Source organism: Nothobranchius furzeri, chromosome 9 (assembly GCF_043380555.1).
Source record: "Nothobranchius furzeri strain GRZ-AD chromosome 9, NfurGRZ-RIMD1, whole genome shotgun sequence".
Lineage (NCBI taxonomy): Eukaryota > Metazoa > Chordata > Actinopteri > Cyprinodontiformes > Nothobranchiidae > Nothobranchius > Nothobranchius furzeri.
The window spans coordinates 11303609-11325289 of record NC_091749.1 but is presented as its reverse complement, the minus strand read 5'-3'; the positions used below and the strand labels follow the sequence as shown (position 1 = coordinate 11325289).

The 21681-nt window shown below is 45.4% G+C and overlaps 1 protein-coding gene across 2 annotated transcripts in view; it reads left to right on the top strand.

Moving 5' to 3' along the window:
* The window catches only part of LOC139061528 (uncharacterized), a 73330-nt gene that overhangs the window by 6639 nt on the left and 45010 nt on the right, over window positions 1–21681 (top strand). For both annotated transcript variants that reach the window (XM_070554685.1, XM_070554684.1), the window contains exon 3: window positions 232–339. In XM_070554685.1, the coding sequence (XP_070410786.1) occupies window positions 232–339 (108 nt within the window). The remainder of the gene's footprint in view (window positions 1–231; window positions 340–21681) is intronic.

The window sequence follows — 21681 nt, the reverse complement described above, 5'->3', positions numbered from 1 at the left end:
ACGCGTAGATTCAAGTAGCTGACACATTCTCTACTCTCTCCTGGACACTAAAGCTTCTCTCGTTATGAGCCAAGATGGGTGAGACCATGAATGTATTTAGTTTGTCCTATCAAGACCTATCAATCTTTTCGACTCCTGTTGGCAGCTATTGCGAAAAATACATGTCAAAAGACATATTTCATGTAAAGCCTGCATGTTATACTCAAAGTGATCATCTTTTTATCCTTTTAGAGTGCAAGAACCACAACACTGAGAACGTCCAGATATCCTCATTAAACAAATGTTCATTGTGCCATGGACCATATTCACCACTGAAGTGGTGGGGACTTCAATGTAAAGGTTAGTTAAAACTGATTTTTGTTTATCTGACACTGCGTATCAAAATACTTTAATTGTTGATGTAATTTGTTTAAATTTTAAGCAATCTTAACCAAAGGTAATGCCATCTTACCTCTTTTTGAGGAAACTAGTTACAGGTGCGTTTGACTATATCTAGCTGCAATGCTTCAACTTTGCACACCCACTCAGGCTCTTTCCTCACCAGATAGGTCTGGTCATTGTTGACGAATATCTTTGTCTGGTATTGGCTTATTCAGATTGAGAAGAAGAATATTGATTCTTTGATGAAGATCCAGTGAAAGAAAGTAACGCTACATTTTTGCTGCACCCAACAACAGAGTCTGTGCCAGATTTGAAGCTTATTTAGGTTTTTTTCACTGTGTTTGGGACATAGTGGATGTAGAAAGGATGGTAAAAACATTACCAATGGTATAAGACAGAGCAGGAATTTAAAAAAATGTTGTGGCGACAGATACATTATTCATTTCATTTCATTTATTTATAAAGCCCCTTCTGCGACCAATGCAGATGCCCAAGGTGCTGAACAAAACACAATAAAAACATTAAAGCTGCAAGCAGCGTCGTTCGGCCCTCGCAGCTCCGCGCCGCTCCGGCCTGGCCGGCAGCCCGGGGCACCAGGGCACGTCCGCAGAACACAAACGTCGACCACCCCAACACCAGAAACTGCTAACGGCCACCTTGTCCGCAACTCACCCTGACTCAGCATCCCCTTTGAGCCCACCATTATATTTTATGTCTCACCACTAGGGAATCCTCTATCTTTACCACACTGGTGGTGTGATGACAGTGACCAACTTTAATGCTATTCTGACCATGTTTTTTAAAGTTATCGAAGGATAACGTTATCTAGGTGGCGCTGTGACCAACTACAGAAAAGTCCCATTGAGGTCAGCTTTGGTGACATTATATAACATTCACCAACCGTTTGTGCCTCATTGGCTAAAGGGCATGATTGTTCATTGCCATATTCAGTTTCGGGCAAATCGGAGGCCGTTTGTGGAAGTTACAGTCAAATGTAAGGTCATGGCGTCACGCCAGCATTCACCATGACATCAAAGCCCCTCCCTTTCTGGAAAGCTATCAGATCTGAATGGTCTTTAAAACATCATGAAGACACTGTATGACCTGAGTGTCATTTTCATTAAATTAGAGGGGACAAATATGGGCATTTCACCATAAAACAATAGACTTCCTGTTGTCAGGGGGCGGGGCTTAGGTGATGTCAGCTGTCCACATTGTCTTTGTCTTGAGATGTGGTCAGTGATCACACAGACAAAGTTTGAATTAGATCTGATCATGCACATGGGAGTTATTAAGTCAAGTAATGTCATGGCGAAAGGTCAAAGTTTGAGGCTTAGCCACGCCCACACCTTTATACTTATTTAAAATCCGACAGTTGAATTTTTTCCCCTTTGACTTAAAAGTACATAGCATAAGTTTGAAGGTGATCGGTGTAAAGGGCAACGGGCCATCAATGTCCAAACAACGTGTGCGAAAACCACTAAATCGAGTACTTGGACCAAAATGGCCGACCTCCTGTGCGAAATTGCGCTTGGCTCCAAGAGACTTTTTTGTAGGGCCAGAGACCCTACATGAGTGTACCAATTTTCGTAATCCTCAGTCAAACCTTGTCTTGGGGCTGACAGTTTTAATGGTCCTAGGGGGCGCTATTTCAGAATATAGGCCACGCCCACAAATCTCAGATGCCCATTTCTATTGGGGGTCAGACTAGGATAACTCACCAGACATTTTGTGGCGATGTCACGATAATTGAAGAAATGAGAGGCAAACGTATTGCCATGGCGTGATGGCGAATTTCGCCATGCTCCCAAAGCCCCGCCTTTTTTCAAAACCTGCCAGTACTGTAGACCAAGTGACCTCAACTTGTCAGCTGCTATTTACCAGAGATTCCAGGTGATTGGGTAAAAGGAGTCCAATAGGGAGCTGTGAAAAATAGAGTGGCGTGGCGAAAGGTCAAAGTTTGAGGCTTAGCCACGCCCACACCTTTATACTTATTTAAAATCCGACGGTTGAATTTTTTCCTCTATGTCTTAAGAGTATATAGCAGAAGCTCGAAGGCGATTGGTGAAAAGGGCGACGGAGCATCACTCTCCAAACAACGTGTGCGAAAACCACTAAATCGAGTACTTGGACCAAAATGGCCGACTTCCTGTGCGACTTTGCACTTGGCTCCAAGAGACTTTTTTGTAGGTCCTGAGACACCACATTAGTGTACCAAATTTCGTAATCCTCAGTCAAAGCATGGCTTGGGGCTGACAGTTTTAATGGTCCTAGGGGGCGCTAATACAGAAAATAGGCCACGCCCACAAACTTAAGCTGACCTTTTCTATTGGGGGTCAGACTAGGATCACTCACAACAATGGTCGAGGTGATATCACGATAAATGAAGAAATGAGAGGCAAACGTATTTCCATGGCGTGATGGCAAATTTCGCCATGCTCCCAAAGCCCCGCCTTTTTTCAAAACCTTCCAGTACTGGAGACCAAGTGACCTCAACTTGCCTGCTGCTATTTACCAGAGATTCCTGGTGATTGGGTAAAAGGAGTCCAATAAGGAGCTGTGAAAAAAAGAGTGGCGTGGCGAAAGGTCAAAGTTTGAGGCTTAGCCACGCCCACACCTTTATACTTATTTAAAATCCGACGGTTGAATTTTTTCCTCTATGTCTTAAGACTATATAGCAGAAGTTTGAAAGTGATTGGTGAAAAGGGCGACGGAGTATCACTCTCCAAACAACGTGTGTGAAAACCACTAAATCGCGCACTTGGACCAAAATGGCCGACTTCCTGTGCGACTTTGCACTTGGCTCCAAGAGACTTTTTTGTAGGTCCTGAGACACCACATTAGTGTACCAAATTTCGTAATCCTCAGTCAAAGCATGGCTTGGGGCTGACAGTTTTAATGGACCTAGGGGGCGCTATTTCAGAAAATAGGCCACGCCCACCAGATGTTCACATCAGATCTTTTGGGGGGCCGGACTAGGATCACTCACAAGAAGTTTCGTGACGATATCTTTGGAAATGACGAAATGGGAGGCAAACGTAAGGCCACGGCGGTACGCCTGAATTCGCCGCGCCGCCACAGCCCCGCCCTCTGCCGAAAACTCCCATAAAGTGACGCCAAGCAACCCCCACTTGTCTTGAGTTACCAGCTACAAATTTGTGGTGATTAAGTGAAATGGGGCAATTTGGGACCTTTCACAGTAAAACTTGATCTTTTTGGTCCTGAGGGGGCGGGGCTTGTGTGATGTCATCATCCGACCATTCAATTTACTTTGTGGGTGGATGACGAATGACCACAGAAAGTTTGGTAACTCTATTCCATTCAGTTATGAAGTTATAGCAATTTAAATATTTTTGGCGAGTAGTCAAACTTCGAGGCCTGGCCCCGCCCCTTCAACATATACGAAAACTCAGAATTCTCATCTCATTTTGTTCGCCCATCCCTTCTTAGCAATTTTACACAATTTTTGAGACGATCGTGCGAAAAATGATCGAGCAATCCAATCAGGAACGGACCCTAAAAACGGCAAAAACTGCAAAAAATCGCCATTTCAACCCAAAATGGCCGACTTCCTGTTTGATATTGACCATGGTTGCAAGAGACTTTTCTGTGCGGACTGTTGAGTACTACAAGTGTACCAAATTTCATAACTGTACGATAAACTAAGCTTTATGGAGAGGGTTTTTTTTCACTTTCTAGGGGGCGCTGTTCAGCCATTTTCTTTGTGATTTTTTTGGGACCTTTAAAATATCAAATTTTTCACCAGGCCTGACAAGTTTGCAAAATATTGTGAGTTTTGGGGTATGTTAAGGTCCCCAAAAAGCCGTTCAAAGGGGCACGAGAATAATAAAAAAAAAGAAAGAATAATTAAAGCTGCAAGCAGCGTCGTTCGGCCCTCGCAGCGAAGCTGCTCGCCCTCCTTCCGCACCCCCTCCGCTCCATCCCCGACGCTCTCCAAACCCAGCTCCGCGCTTCTCCGTCCTGGCCGGCAGCCGGGGGCACCAGGGAACGTCTGGCGGAACAGAAAGTCAACCACCCCGACACCAGAAACCGTGAACGGCCTCCTCGTCCACACCTTACCCTGACTCAGCATCCCCTCTGAGCCCACCATTACACGTCTCACCACTAGGAGATACTCTATCTTTACCACACTGGTGATGCGATGTTCAGTCTCGGGCAAGTCGGAGGCTGTTTGTGGAAGTTACAGTCAAACGTAAGGTCACAGTGTCACGTCAGAAATCGCCATGGCATCAAAGCCCCTGCCTTTCTGAAAAGCTATCAGATCTGAATGGTCATTACAACATCATGAAGACAGTGCATGACCTTAGTGTCATCTTGACTAAATTAGAGGGAACAAATATGGGCATTTCACCATAAAACAGTTGACTTCCTGTAGTCAGGGGGCGGGGCTTAGGTGATGTCAGCTGTCCACATTGTCACTGTCTTCAGATGTGGTCAGTGATCACACAGACAAAGTATGAAATTGATCTGATCATGCACATGGGAGTTGTTAAGTCAAATAAGGTAATGGCGACTGGTCAAAGTTTGAGGCTTAGCCACGCCCACACCTTTATACTTATTTAAAATCCGACGGTTGAATTTTTTCCTCTATGTCTTAAGAGTATATAGCAGAGGTTTGAAGGTGATCGGTGGAAAGGGCGAGGAGATATCATTCTCCTAATAACGTGTGCGAAAACCACTAAATTGAGTACTTGGACCAAAATGGCCGACCTCCTGTGCGACATTGTGCTTGGCTCCAAGAGACTTTTTTGTAGGTCCTGGTACACTACATTAGTGTGCCAAATTTTGTGATCCTCAGTCAAAGCATGGCTTGGGGCTGACTGTTTTAATGGTCCTAGGGGGCGCTGTTTCAGAAAATAGGCCACGCCCACAAACTTCAGCTGTCCAATTCTATTAGGGGTCAGAGTAGGATCACTCATCAGAACTTGTATGGCGATGTCACAATGACTGAAGAAATGAGAGACAAACGTATTTCCATGTCGTGATGGCGAATTTCGCCATTCTTCCAAAGCCCCGCCTTTATTCGAAACCTGCCAGTACTATAGACCAAGTGACCTCAACTTGTCTGCTGCTATTCGCCACTGTTTGGTGGTGATTGGTTAAAAGGAGTCCAATAGGGAGCTGTGAAAAAAAAGAGTGGCGTGGCGACAGGTCAAAGTTTGAGGCTTAGCCACGCCCACACCTTTATACTTATTTAAAATCCGACGGTTGAATTTTTTCATCTATGTGTTAAGAGTATGTAGCCGAAGTGTGAAGGCAATTGGTGAAAAGGGCGACGGAGCATCACTCTCCAAACAACGTGTGCGAAAACCACTAAATTGCGCACTTGGACCAAAATGGCCGACTTCCTGTGCGACAATGCACTTGGCTCCAAGAGACTTTTTTGTAGGTCCTGAGACACCACATTAGTGTACCAAATTTCGTAATCCTCAGTCAAAGCATGGCTTGGGGCTGTCAGTTTTAATGGTCCTAGGGGGCGCTATTTCAGAAAATAGACCACGCCCACCGGAATTTCACATCAGATCTTTTGGGGGGCCAGACTAGGATCACTCACAAGAAGCTTCGTGGCGATATCTCTAGAAATGACGAAATGGGAGGCAAACGTAAGGCCTAAGTGGTACGCCTGAATTCGCCGCGCCGCCACAGCCCCGCCTTCTGCAGAAAACTCCCATAAAGTGAAGCCAAGCAACCCCAACTTGTCTTCAGTTACCCGCTACAAATTTGGGGTGATTATTGGAAAGGGCGAATTTTGGAAAATTTCCCAGTAAAACTTGACCTTTTAAGTCCTGAGGGGGCGGGGCTTATGTGACATCATCAATCGACCATTCATTTGTCTTCGGAGGGCGATGACAATTGTCCACAGAACATTTCTTTAACCGTAATTCTTTCATTTATGAAATTATAGCAATTTGAATTTTTTTGGCGAGTGTTCGAACTTTGAGGCCTGGCCCCGCCCCTTCAGTATTTACGAAAAGTCAATTTTATTGTCTCATTTGAATCGTCCATCGATTCTGTTCGATCTCGCACAATTTTTGAGACGATGGTGCGAAAAATGACCAAACTGTTCAACCAAATATAGACCCTAGAAATGGCCAAAACGGGGTCAAAATGGCCACTTTACTCCAAAATGGCCGACTTCCTGTTTGATATTGACCATGGTTGCAAGAGACTTTTCTGTGCGGACTGTTGAGTACTACAAGTATACCAAATTTCATAACTGTACGATAAACTAAGCTTTATGGAGAGGGGTATTTTTCACTTTCTAGGGGGCGCTGTTCAGTCACTTTTTGACGAACTTTCACATCGCCAGTGAAATACGTAAATTTCACGCACTTTCTATATTGGGCCAGAATTTGGTGACTTTTTGGATATGCTAAGACCCCCTAAAGGCCATTCAAAGACGCGGAAGAAAAAAGAATAATAATAAGAAGAAACGGAGCAGATACAATAGGCCTTCGCAGCTTCACTGCTCGGGCCTAATTAAAGCTGCAAGCAGCGTCGTTCGGCCCTCGCAGCGAAGCTGCTCGCCCTCCTTCCGCACCCCCTCCGCTCCATCCCCGACCCTCTCCAAACCCAGCTCCGCGCTTCTCCATCCTGTCCGGCAGCCGGGGGCACCAGGGCACGTCTGGCAGAACAGAAAGTCAACCACCCCGACACCAGAAACCGTGAACGGCCTCCTCGTCCACACCTCACCCTGACTCAGCATCCCCTCTGAGCCCACCATTACACGTCTCACCACTAGGAGATACTCTATCTTTACCACACTGGTGATGTGATGTTCAGTCTCGGGCAAATCGGAGGCTGTTTGTGGAAGTTACAGTCAAACGTAAGGTCACAGCGTCACGCCAGAATTCGCCATTGTATCAAATCCCCTCCCTTCCTGAAAAGCTAGCAGATCTGAATTGTCATTACAACATCATGAAGACAGTGCATGACCTTAGTGTCATGTTCACTAAATTAGAGGGGACAAATATGGGCATTTCACCATGAAAAAATCGACTTCCTGTAGTCAGGGGGCGGGGCTTAGGTGATGTCAGCTGTCCACATTGTCATTGTCTTGAGATGTGGTCAATGATCACACAGACACAGTTTGATATAGATCTGATCATGCACATGGGAGTTGTTAAGTCAAGGAATGTAATGGCGAAAGGTCAAAGTTTGAGGCTTAGCCACGCCCACACCTTTATACTTATTTGAAATCCGATGGTTGAATTTTTTCCCCTTTGTCTTAAGAGTATGTAGCAGAAGTTTGAAGGCGATTGGTGAAAAGGGCGATGGTGCAACACTCTCCAAACAACGAGTGCGAAAACCACTAAATCGAGTACTTGGACCAAAATGGCCGACTTCCTGTGCGACTTTGCACTTTGCTCCAAGAGACTTTTTTGTAGGTCCTGAGACACCACATTAGTGTGCCAAATTTCGTGTTCCTCAGTGAAAGCATGGCTTGGGGCTGACAGTTTTAATGGTCCTAGGGGGCGTTATTTCAGAAAATAGGCCACACCCACAAACTTCAGCTGTCCATTTCTATTAGGGGTCAGAGTAGGATCACTCATCAGAAATTGTGTGGCGATGTCACAATGATTGAAGAAATGAGAGACAAACGTATTTCCATGGCATGATGGCAAACTTCGCCATACTCCCAAAGCCCCGCCTTTATTCGAAACCTGCCAGTACTATAGACCAAGTGACCTCAACTTGTCTGCTGCTATTTGCCAGTGATTGCTGGTGATTGAGTAAAAGGAGTCCAATAGGGAGCTGTGAAAAAAAGAGTGGCGTGGCGACAAGTCAAAGTTTGAGGCTTAGCCACGCCCACACCTTTATACTTATTTAAAATCCGATGGTTGAATTTTTTCTTCTATGTCTTAAGAGTGTATAGCAGATGTTTGAAGGTGATTGGTGAAAAGGGTGATGGAGCATCACTCTCCAAACTACGTGTGCGAAAACCACTAAATCGAGTACTTGGACCAAAATGGCCGACTTCCTGTGCGACTTTGCACTTGGCTCCAAGAGACTTTTTTGTAGGTCCTGAGACACCACATTAGTGTACCAAATCTCGTACTCCTCAGTCAAAGCATGGCTTGGGGCTGACAGTTTTAATGGTCCTAGGGGGCGCTATTTCAGAAAATAGGCCACGCCCACCAGATGTTCACATCAGATTCTTTTGGGGGCCGGACTAGGATCACTCCCAAGAAGTGTCGTGGCGATATCTCTAGAAATGACGAAATGGGAGGCAAACGTAAGGCCACGTCGGTACGCCTGACTTCGCCGCGCCGCCACAGCCCCGCCTTCTGCAGAAAACTCCCATAAAGTGACGCCAAGAAACCCCAACTTGTCTTCAGTTACCTGCTACAAATTTGGGATGATTATTTGAAAGGGCGATTTTTTGAAAATTTCCCAGTAAAACTTGACCTTTTAAGTCCTGAGGGGGCGGGGCTTATGTGACATCATCAATCGAACATTCATTTGTCTTCGGGGGGCAATGCCGATTGTCTATAGAAAGTTACTTTAACTGTAATTCTTTCATTTATGAAATTGTAGCAATTTGAATTTTTTTGGCGAGTGCTCGAACTTTGAGGCCTGGCCCCGCCCCTTCAGTATTTACGAAAAGTCAATTTTATTGTCTCATTTTAATCGTCCATCGCTTCTGTTCGATAGCACACTATTTTTGAGACGATCGTGCGAAAAATGACCAAACTGTTCAACCAAATATAGACCCTAGAAATGGCCAAAACGTCTAAAAATCGCCATTTCAACCCAAAATGGCTGACTTCCTGTTTGATATTGACCATGGTTGCAAGAGACTTTTCTGTGCGGACTGTTGAGTACTACAAGTAAACCAAATTTCATAACTGTACGATAAATTAAGCTTAATGGAGAGGGGTATTTTTCACTTTCTAGAGGGCGCTGTTCAGCCACTTTTTTATGAACTTTCACATTGCCACTGAAATACGTAAATTTCACGCACTTTCTATATTGGGCCAGAATTTGGTGAGTTTTTGGATATGCTAAGACCCCCTAAAGGCCACCCAAAGACGCGGAAGAAAAAAAATAATAATAATAATAATAAATAATAATAATAAACGGAGCAGATACAATAGGCCTTCGCAGCTTCACTGCTCGGGCCTAATTAAAGCTGCAAGCAGCGTCGTTCGGCCCTCGCAGCGAAGCTGCTCGCCCTCCTTCAGCACCCCCTCCGCTCCATCCCCGACGCTCTCCAAACCCGGCTCCGCGCTTCTCCATCCTGGCCGGCAGCCGAGGGCATCAGGGCATGCCTGTCGAAACAGAAAGTCAGCCACCCCAACACCGGAAACCGTGAAAGGCCTCCTCGTCCACACCTCACCCTGACTCAGCATCCCTTCTGAGCCCACCATTACATGTCTCACCCCTAGGAGATACTCTATCTTTACCACACTGGTGATGTGATGTTCAGTCTCGGGCAAATCGGAGGCTGTTTGTGGAAGTTACAGTCAAACGTAAGGTCACAGCGTCACGCCAGAAATCGCCATGGCATCAAAGCCCCTCACTTTCTGAAAAGCTATCAGATCTGAATGGTCATTACAACATCATGAAGACAGTGCATGACGTTAGTGTCATCTTGACTAAATTAGAGGGGACAAATATGGGCAGTTCACCATAAAACAATAGACTTCCTGTAGTCAGGGGGAGGGGCTTAGGTGATGTCAGCTGTCCACATTGTCACTGTCTTCAGATGTGGTCAGTGATCACACAGACAAAGTATGAAATTGATCTGATCATGCACATGGGAGTTATTAAGTCAAATAAAGTAATGGCGACTGGTCAAAGTTTGAGGCTTAGCCACGCCCATACCTTTATACCTATTTAAAATCCGACGGTTGAATTTTTTCATCTATGTCTTAAGAGTATATAGCAGAAGTTTGAAGGTGATTGGTGGAAAGGGCGAGGAGATATCATTCTCCTAATAACGTGTGCGAAAACCACTAAATTGAGTAATTGCACAAAAATGGCCGACCTCCTGTGTGATATTGCGCTTGGCTCCAAGAGACTTTTTTGTAGGTCCTGAGACACTACATTAGTGTGCCAAATTTTGTGATCCTCAGTCAAAGCATGGCTTGGGGCTGACTGTTTTAATGGTCCTAGGGGGCACTGTTTCGGAAAATAGGCCACGCCCACAAACTTCAGCTGTCCAATTATATTAGGTGTCAGAGTAGGATCACTCATCAGAAATTGTGTGGCAATGTCACAATGATTGAAGAAATGAGAGACAAACGTATTTCCATGGCGTGATGGCAAATTTCGCCATGCTCCCAAAGCCCCGCCTTTATTCGAAACCTGCCAGTACTATAGACCTAGTGACCTCAACTTGTCTGCTGCTACTTGCCACTGTTTGGTGGTGATTGGATAAAAGGAGTCCAATAGGGAGCTGTGAAAAAAAGAGTGGCGTGGCGACAGGTCAGAGTTTGAGGCTTAGCCACGCCCACACATTTATACTTATTTAAAATCCGACGGTTGAATTTTTTCATCTATGTCTTAAGAGTATATAGCAGAAGTGTGAAGGCGATTGGTGAAAAGGGCGACGGAGCATCACTCTCCAAACAACGTGTGCAAAAACCACTAAATCGCGCACTTGGACCAAAATGGCCGACTTCCTGTGCGACTTTGCACTTGGCTCCAAGAGACTTTTTTGTAGGTCCTGAGACACCACATTAGTGTACCACATTTCGTAATCCTCAGTCAAAGCATGGCTTGGGGCTGTCAGTTTTAATGGTCCTAGGGGGCGCTATTTCAGAAAATAGACCACGCCCACCGGAATGTCACATCAGATTTTTTGGGGGGCCGGACTAGGATCACTCACAAGAAGTTTCGTGGCGATATCTCTAGAAATGACGAAATGGGAGGCAAACGTAAGGCCTAAGTGGTACGCCTGAGTTCGCCGCGCCGCCACAGCCCCGCCTTCTGCAGAAAACTCCCATAAAGTGACGCCAAGCAACCCCAACTTGTCTTCAGTTACCTGATACAAATTTGGGATGATTATTTGAAAGGGCAAATTTTGGAAAATTTCCCAGTAAAACTTGACCTTTTAAGTCCTGAAGGGGCGGGGCTTATGTGACATCATCAATTGACCATTCATTTGTCTTTGGGGGGCGATGATGATTGTCCATAGAAAGTTCCTTTAACTGTATTTCTTTCATTTATGAAATTATAGCAATTTGAATTTTTTTGGCGAGTGCTCGAACTTTGAGGCCTGGTCCCGCCCCTTCAGTATTTACGAAAAGTCAATTTTATTGTCTCATTTTAATCGTCCGTCGCTTCTGTTCGATCGCACACTATTTTTGAGACGATCGTGCGAAAAATGACCAAACTGTTCAACCAAATATAGACCCAAGAAATGGCCGAAACAGGGTCAAAATGGCCACTTTAGTCCAAAATGGCCGACTTCCTGATTGATATTGACCATGGATGCAAGAGGCTTTTCTGTGCGTATTGTTGAGTTCTACAAGTGTACCAAATTTCATAACTGTACGATAAACTAAGCTTTATGGAGAGGGGTATTTTTCACTTTCTAGGGGGCGCTGTTTAGCCATTTTTTTATGAACTTTCACATCGCCAGTGAAATACGTAAATTTCACGCACTTTCTATATTGGGCCAGAATTTGGTGACTTTTTGGATATGCTAAGACCCCCTAAAGGCCAGTCAAAGACGCGGAAGAAAAAAGAAAGAAAGAAAGCGTAATAATAAACGGAGCAGATACAATAGGCCTTCGCAGCTTCACTGCTCGGGCCTAATTAAAGCTGCAAGCAGCGTCGTTCGGCCCTCGCAGCTCTGCGCCGCTCCGGCCTGGCCAGCAGCCCGGGGCACCAGGGCACGTCTGGCAGAACAGAATCGTCAACCACCCCGACGCCAGAATCCGCAAATGGCCTCCTAGTCCGCACCTCACCCTGACTCAGCATCCCCTCTGAGCTCACCATTAAATTGAATTGTAAGGTTACGGCGTTACGCCAGAATTCGCCATGGCATTAAAGCCCCTCCCTTTCTGGAAAGCTATCAGATCTGAATGGTCATTACAACATCATGAAGACAGTGTATGACCTTAGTGTCATGTTCACTAAATTAGAGGGGACAAATATGGGTATTTCAGCATAAAAAATAGACTTCCTGTAGTCAGGGGGCGGGGCTTAGGTGATGTCAGCTGTCCACATTGTCATTTTTTACAGATATGGTCAATGATCACACAGACAAAGTTTGAAAAAGATCTGATCATGCACATGGGAGTTATTAAGTCAAGTAAAGTAATGGCGAAAGGTCAAAGTTTGAGGCTTAGCCACGCCCACACCTTTCAACTTTTGAAAAATCCGACGGTTGAATTTTTTCCCCTACGTCGTAAGAGTATACAGCAGAAGTTTGAAAGTGATTGGTGAAAAGGGCGACGGAGCATCACTCTCCAAACAACGTGTGCGAAAACCACTAAATCGCGTACTTGGACCAAAATGGCCGACTTCCTGTGCGACTTTGTCCTTGGCTCCAAGAGACTTTTTTGTAGGTCCTGAGACACCACATTAGTGTACCAAATTTCGTAATCCTCAGTCAAAGCATGGCTTGGGGCTATTAGTTTAAATGGTCCTAGGGGGCGCTATTTAAGAGAATAGGCCACGCCCACAAACTTCAGCTGTCTATTTCTCTTGGGGGTCAGACTAGGATCACTCACCAGAAGTTTCGTAGCGATATCACGATAACTGAAGAAATGAGAGGCAAACGTATTTCCATGGCGTGATGGCGATTTTCGCCATGCTCCCAAAGCCCCGCCTTTTTTCAAAACCTGCCAGTACTGGAGACTAAGTAACCTCAAGTTGTCTACTGCTGTTTCCCACAGAATCCTGGTGATTGGGTAAAAGGAGTCCAGTAGGGAGCTGTGAAAAAAAGAGTGGCGTGGCGACAGGTCAAAGTTTGAGGCTTAGCCACGCCCACACCTTTCAACTTTTGAAAAATCCGACGGTTGAATTTTTTCCCCTATGTCTTAAGAGTATATAGCAGAAGTTTGAAGGAGATTGGTGAAAAGGGCGACGGAGCATCACTCTCCAAACAACGTGTGCGAAAACCACTAAATCGCGTACTTGGACCAAAATGGCCGACTTCCTGTGCGACTTTGCACTTGGCTCCAAGAGACTTTTTTGTAGGTCCTGAGACACCACATTAGTGTACCAAATTTCGCAATCCTCAGTCAAAGCTTGGCTTGGGGCTATTAGTTTAAATGGTCCTAGGGGGCGCTATTTAAGAGAATAGGCCACGCCCACAAACTTCAGCTGTCTATTTCTCTTGGGGGTCAGACTAGGATCACTCACCAGAAGTGTCGGAGCGATATCACGATAACTGAAGAAATGAGAGGCAAACGTATTTCCATGGCGTGATGGCGATTTTCGCCATGCTCCCAAAGCCCCGCCTTTTTTCAAAACCTGCCAGTACTGGAGACCAAGTAACCTCAAGTTGTCTACTGCTGTTTCCCACAGAATCCTGGTGATTGGGTAAAAGGAGTCCAGTAGGGAGCTGTGAAAAAAAGAGTGGCGTGGCGGCAGGTCAAAGTTTGAGGCTTAGCCACGCCCACACCTTTCAACTTTTGAAAAATCCGACGGTTGAATTTTTTTCCCTATGTCTTACGAGTACATAGCAGAAGTTTGAAGGAGAATGGTGAAAAGGGCGACGGAGCATCACTCTCCAAACAACGTGTGCGAAAACCACTAAATCGCGTACTTGGACCAAAATGGCCGACTTCCTGTGCGACTTTGCACTAGGCTCCAAGAGACTTTTTTGTAGGTCCTGAGACACCACATTAGTGTACCAAATTTCGTAATCCTCAGTCAAAGCATGGCTTGGGGCTGACAGTTTTAATGGTCCTAGGGGGCGCTATTTCAGAAAATAGGCCACGCCCACCGGATGTTGACATCAGATTGTTTGAGGGGCCAGACTAGGATTACTCACAAAAAGTTTCGTGATGATATCTTTAGAAATGACGAAATGGGAGGCAAACGTAAGGCCACGGCGGTACGTCTGACTTCGCCGCGCCGCCACAGCCCCGCCCTCTGCCGAAAACTCCCATAAAGTGACGCCAAGCAACCCCCACTTGTCTTGAGTTACCAGCTACAAATTTGTGGTGATTAAGTGAAATGGGGCAATTTGGGACCTTTCACAGTAAAACTTGACCTTTTTGGTCCTGAGCGGGCGGGGCTTGTGTGATGTCATCATCCAACCATTCATATTACTTTGTGGGTGGATGATGAATGACCACAGAAAGTTTGGTAACTTTATTCTATTCAGTTATGAAGTTATAGCAATTAAAAAAAAATTGGCGAGTAGTCAAACTTCAAGGCCTGGCCCCGCCCCTTCAACATATACGAAAACTCAGAATCCTCATCTCATTTTGTTTGCCCATCCCTTCTGAGCATTTTTACACAATTTTTGAGACGATCGTGCGAAAAATGATCGAGCAATCCAATCAGAAACGGACCCTAAAAACTGCAAAAACGGCTAAAAATCGCCATTTCAACCCAAAATGGCCGACTTCCTGTTTGATATTGACCATGCTTGCAAGAGACTTTTCTGTGCGGACTGTTGAGTACTACAAGTGTACCAAATTTCATAACTGTACGATAAACTAAGCTTTATGGAGAGGTTTTTTTTTCACATTGTAGGGGGCGCTGTTCAGCCATTTTCTTTGCGATTTTTTTGGGACCTTTAAAATATCAAATTTTTCACCAGGCCTGACAAGTTTGCAAAATATTGTGAGTTTTGGGGTATGTTAAGGTCCCCAAAAAGCCATTCAAAGGGGGCACGGAATAACAAAAAAAGAAAGAATAATTAAAGCTGCAAGCAGCGTCGTTCGGCCCTCGCAGCTCCGCGCCGCTCCGGTCTGCCGTCGCACCAGTGCACGTCTGACAGAACAGAAACGTCAACCACCCCGACACCAGAAACCGCGAATGGCCTCCTAGTCTGCACCTCACCCTGACTCAGCATCCCCTCTGAGCTCACCATTAAATTGAATATTAAGATTACGGCGTTACGCCAGAATTCGCCATGGCATCAAAGCCCCTCCCTTTCTGGAAAGCTATCAGATCTGAATGGTCATTACAGCATCATGAAGACAGTGCATGACCTTAGGGTCATGTTGACTAAATTAGAGGGGACAAATATGGGCATTTCAGCATAAAAAATAAATTCCTGTAGTCAGGGGGCGGGGCTTAGGTGATGTCAGCTGTCCACATTGTCATTGTTTACAGATATGGTCAATGATCACACAGACAAAGTTCGAAAAAGATCTGATCATGCACATGGGAGTTATTAAGTCAAGTAAAGTAATGGCGAAAGGTCAACGTTTGAGGCTTAGCCACGCCCACACCTTTCAACTTTTGAAAAATCCGACGGTTGAATTTTTTCCCCTATGTCTTAAGAGTGTATTGCAGAAGTTTGAAGGTGATTGGTGAAAAGGGCGACGGAGCATCACTCTCCAAACAATGTGTGCGAAAACCACTAAATCACGTACTTGCACCAAAATGGCCGACTTCCTGTGCGACTTTACGCTTGGCTCCAAGAGACTTTTTTGTAGGTCCTGAGACCCCACATTAGTGTACCAAATTTCGTAATCCTCAGTCAAAGCATGGCTTGGGGCTGAAAGTTTTAATGGCTCTAGGGGGCGCTATTTAAGAATATAGGCCACGCCCACAAACTTCAGCTGTCTATTTCTCTTGGAGCTCAGACTAGGATCACTCACCAGAAGTTTCGTAGCAATATCACGATAACTGAAGAAATGAGACAAACGTATTTCCATGGCGTGATGGCGATTTTCGCCATGGTCCCAAAGCCCCGCCTTTTTTCAAAACCTGCCAGTACTGGAGACCAAGTAACCTCAACTTGTCTACTGCTGTTTGCCACAGAATCCTGGTGATTGGGTAAAAGGAGTCCAGTAGGGAGCTGTGAAAAAAAGAGTAGCGTGGCGACAGGTCAAAGTTTGAGGCTTAGCCACGCCCACACCTTTCAACTTTTGAAAAATCCGACGGTTAAATTTTTTCCCCTATGTCTTAAGGGTATATAGCAGAAGTTTGAAGGAGATTGGTGAAAAGGGCGACGGAGCATCACTCTCCAAACAACGTGTGCGAAAACCACTAAATCGCGTACTTGATCCAAAATGGCCGACTTCCTGTGCGACTTTGAACTTGACTCCAAGAGACTTTTTTGTAGGTCCTGAGACACCACATTAGTGTACCAAATTTCGTAATCCTCAGTCAAAGCATGGCTTGGGGCTAATAGTTTAAATGGTCCTAGGGGGCGCTATTTCAAAACATAGGCCACGCCCACAAAATTCAGCTGTCTATTTCTCTTGGAGCTCAGACTAGGATCACTCACCAGAAGTTTCGTAGCAATATCACGATAACTGAAGAAATGAGAGACAAACGTACTTCCATGGCGTGATGGCGATTTTCGCCATGGTCCCAAAGCCCCGCCTTTTTTCAAAACCTGCCAGTACTGGAGACCAAGTAACCTCAACTTGTCTACTGCTGTTTGCCACAGAATCCTGGTGATTGGGTAAAAGGAGTCCAGTAGGGAGCTGTGAAAAAAAGAGTAGCGTGGCGACAGGTCAAAGTTTGAGGCTTAGCCACGCCCACACCTTTCAACTTTTGAAAAATCCGACGGTTGAATTTTTTCCCCTATGTCTTAAGGGTATATAGCAGAAGTTTGAAGGAGATTGGTGAAAAGGGCGACGGAGCATCACTCTCCAAACAACGTGTGCGAAAACCACTAAATCGCGTACTTGATCCAAAATGGCCGACTTCCTGTGCGACTTTGAACTTGACTCCAAGAGACTTTTTTGTAGGTCCTGAGACACCACATTAGTGTACCAAATTTCGTAATCCTCAGTCAAAGCATGGCTTGGGGCTAATAGTTTTAATGGTCCTAGGGGGCGCTATTTCAGAAAATAGGCCACGCCCACCAGATGTTCACATCAGATCTTTTGGGGGGCCGGACTAGGATCACTCACAAGAAGTTTCGTGACGATATCTTTGGAAATGACGAAATGGGAGGCAAACGTAAGGCCAAGGCGGTACGCCTGAATTCGCCGCGCCACCACAGCCCCGCCCTCTGCCGAAAACTCCCATAAAGTGACGCCAAGCAACCCCCACTTGTCTTGAGTTACCAGCTACAAATTTGTGGTGATTAAGTGAAATGGGGCAATTTGGGACCTTTCACAGTAAAACTTGATCTTTTTGGTCCTGAGGGGGCGGGGCTTGTGTGATGTCATCATCCGACCTTTCAATTTACTTTGTGGGTGGATGACGAATGACCACAGAAAGTTTGGTAACTCTATTCCATTCAGTTATGAAGTTATAGCAATTTAAATATTTTTGGCGAGTAGTCAAACTTCGAGGCCTGGCTCCGCCCCTTCAACATATACGAAAACTCAGAATCCTTATCTCATTTTGTTCGCCCATCCCTTCTGAGCAATTTTACACAATTTTTGAGACGATCGTGCGAAAAATGATCGAGCAATCCAATCAGAAACGGACCCTAAAAACGGCAAAAACGGCAAAAAATCGCCATTTCAACCCAAAATGGCCGACTTCCTGTTTGATATTGACCATGGTTGCAAGAGACTTTTCTGTGCGGACTGTTGAGTACTACAAGTGTACCAAATTTCATAACTGTACGATAAACTAAGCTTTATGGAGAGGGGTTTTTTTCACTTTGTAGGGGGCGCTGTTCAGCCATTTTCTTTGCGATTTTTTTGGGACCTTTAAAATATCAAATTTTTCACCAGGCCTGACAAGTGTGCAAAATATTGTGAGTTTTGGGGTATGTTAAGGTCCCCAAAAAGCTGTTCAAAGGGGGCACGGAATAACAAAAAATAATTAAAGCTGCAAGCAGCGTCGTTCGGCCCTCGCAGCTCCGCGCCGCTCCGGTCTGCCGTCGCACCAGTGCACGTCTGACAGAACAGAAACGTCAACCACCCCGACACCAGAAACCGCGAATGGCCTCCTAGTCTGCACCTCACCCTGACTCAGCATCCCCTCTGAGCTCACCATTAAATTGAATATTAAGATTACGGCGTTACGCCAGAATTCGCCATGGCATCAAAGCCCCTCCCTTTCTGGAAAGCTATCAGATCTGAATGGTCATTACAGCATCATGAAGACAGTGCATGACCTTAGGGTCATGTTGACTAAATTAGAGGGGACAAATATGGGCATTTCAGCATAAAAAATAAATTCCTGTAGTCAGGGGGCGGGGCTTAGGTGATGTCAGCTGTCCACATTGTCATTGTTTACAGATATGGTCAATGATCACACAGACAAAGTTCGAAAAAGATCTGATCATGCACATGGGAGTTATTAAGTCAAGTAAAGTAATGGCGAAAGGTCAACGTTTGAGGCTTAGCCACGCCCACACCTTTCAACTTTTGAAAAATCCGACGGTTGAATTTTTTCCCCTATGTCTTAAGAGTGTATTGCAGAAGTTTGAAGGTGATTGGTGAAAAGGGCGACGGAGCATCACTCTCCAAACAATGTGTGCGAAAACCACTAAATCACGTACTTGCACCAAAATGGCCGACTTCCTGTGCGACTTTACGCTTGGCTCCAAGAGACTTTTTTGTAGGTCCTGAGACCCCACATTAGTGTACCAAATTTCGTAATCCTCAGTCAAAGCATGGCTTGGGGCTGAAAGTTTTAATGGCTCTAGGGGGCGCTATTTAAGAATATAGGCCACGCCCACAAACTTCAGCTGTCTATTTCTCTTGGAGCTCAGACTAGGATCACTCACCAGAAGTTTCGTAGCAATATCACGATAACTGAAGAAATGAGACAAACGTATTTCCATGGCGTGATGGCGATTTTCGCCATGGTCCCAAAGCCCCGCCTTTTTTCAAAACCTGCCAGTACTGGAGACCAAGTAACCTCAACTTGTCTACTGCTGTTTGCCACAGAATCCTGGTGATTGGGTAAAAGGAGTCCAGTAGGGAGCTGTGAAAAAAAGAGTAGCGTGGCGACAGGTCAAAGTTTGAGGCTTAGCCACGCCCACACCTTTCAACTTTTGAAAAATCCGACGGTTAAATTTTTTCCCCTATGTCTTAAGGGTATATAGCAGAAGTTTGAAGGAGATTGGTGAAAAGGGCGACGGAGCATCACTCTCCAAACAACGTGTGCGAAAACCACTAAATCGCGTACTTGATCCAAAATGGCCGACTTCCTGTGCGACTTTGAACTTGACTCCAAGAGACTTTTTTGTAGGTCCTGAGACACCACATTAGTGTACCAAATTTCGTAATCCTCAGTCAAAGCATGGCTTGGGGCTAATAGTTTAAATGGTCCTAGGGGGCGCTATTTCAAAACATAGGCCACGCCCACAAAATTCAGCTGTCTATTTCTCTTGGAGCTCAGACTAGGATCACTCACCAGAAGTTTCGTAGCAATATCACGATAACTGAAGAAATGAGAGACAAACGTATTTCCATGGCGTGATGGCGATTTTCGCCATGGTCCCAAAGCCCCGCCTTTTTTCAAAACCTGCCAGTACTGGAGACCAAGTAACCTCAACTTGTCTACTGCTGTTTGCCACAGAATCCTGGTGATTGGGTAAAAGGAGTCCAGTAGGGAGCTGTGAAAAAAAGAGTAGCGTGGCGACAGGTCAAAGTTTGAGGCTTAGCCACGCCCACACCTTTCAACTTTTGAAAAATCCGACGGTTGAATTTTTTCCCCTATGTCTTAAGGGTATATAGCAGAAGTTTGAAGGAGATTGGTGAAAAGGGCGACGGAGCATCACTCTCCAAACAACGTGTGCGAAAACCACTAAATCGCGTACTTGATCCAAAATGGCCGACTTCCTGTGCGACTTTGAACTTGACTCCAAGAGACTTTTTTGTAGGTCCTGAGACACCACATTAGTGTACCAAATTTCGTAATCCTCAGTCAAAGCATGGCTTGGGGCTAATAGTTTTAATGGTCCTAGGGGGCGCTATTTCAGAAAATAGGCCACGCCCACCAGATGTTCACATCAGATCTTTTGGGGGGCCGGACTAGGATCACTCACAAGAAGTTTCGTGACGATATCTTTGGAAATGACGAAATGGGAGGCAAACGTAAGGCCAAGGCGGTACGCCTGAATTCGCCGCGCCACCACAGCCCCGCCCTCTGCCGAAAACTCCCATAAAGTGACGCCAAGCAACCCCCACTTGTCTTGAGTTACCAGCTACAAATTTGTGGTGATTAAGTGAAATGGGGCAATTTGGGACCTTTCACAGTAAAACTTGATCTTTTTGGTCCTGAGGGGGCGGGGCTTGTGTGATGTCATCATCCGACCTTTCAATTTACTTTGTGGGTGGATGACGAATGACCACAGAAAGTTTGGTAACTCTATTCCATTCAGTTATGAAGTTATAGCAATTTAAATATTTTTGGCGAGTAGTCAAACTTCGAGGCCTGGCTCCGCCCCTTCAACATATACGAAAACTCAGAATCCTTATCTCATTTTGTTCGCCCATCCCTTCTGAGCAATTTTACACAATTTTTGAGACGATCGTGCGAAAAATGATCGAGCAATCCAATCAGAAACGGACCCTAAAAACGGCAAAAACGGCAAAAAATCGCCATTTCAACCCAAAATGGCCGACTTCCTGTTTGATATTGACCATGGTTGCAAGAGACTTTTCTGTGCGGACTGTTGAGTACTACAAGTGTACCAAATTTCATAACTGTACGATAAACTAAGCTTTATGGAGAGGGTTTTTTTTCACTTTGTAGGGGGCGCTGTTCAGCCATTTTCTTTGCGATTTTTTTGGGACCTTTAAAATATCAAATTTTTCACCAGGCCTGACAAGTGTGCAAAATATTGTGAGTTTTGGGGTATGTTAAGGTCCCCAAAAAGCTGTTCAAAGGGGGCACGGAATAACAAAAAATAATAATAATCAGAGCAAAAACAAGAGGCCTTCGCAGCGCTTTCGCTGCTCGGGCCTAATAATAATCAGAGCAAAAACAAGAGGCCTTCGCAGCGCTTTCGCTGCTCGGGCCTAATTAAAGCTGCAAGCAGCGTCGTTCGGCCCTCGCAGCTCCGCGCCGCTCCGGCCTGGCCGGCAGCCCGGGGCACCAGGGCATGTCTGGCAGAACAGAAACGTCAATCATCCCGTCACCGGAAACAGCAAATGGCCTCGTAGTCCGCACCTCACCCTGACTAAGCATCCCCTCTGAGCTCACCATTAAATTGAATTGTAAGGTTACGGCGTTACGCCAGAATTCGCCATGGCATTAAAGCCCCTCCCTTTC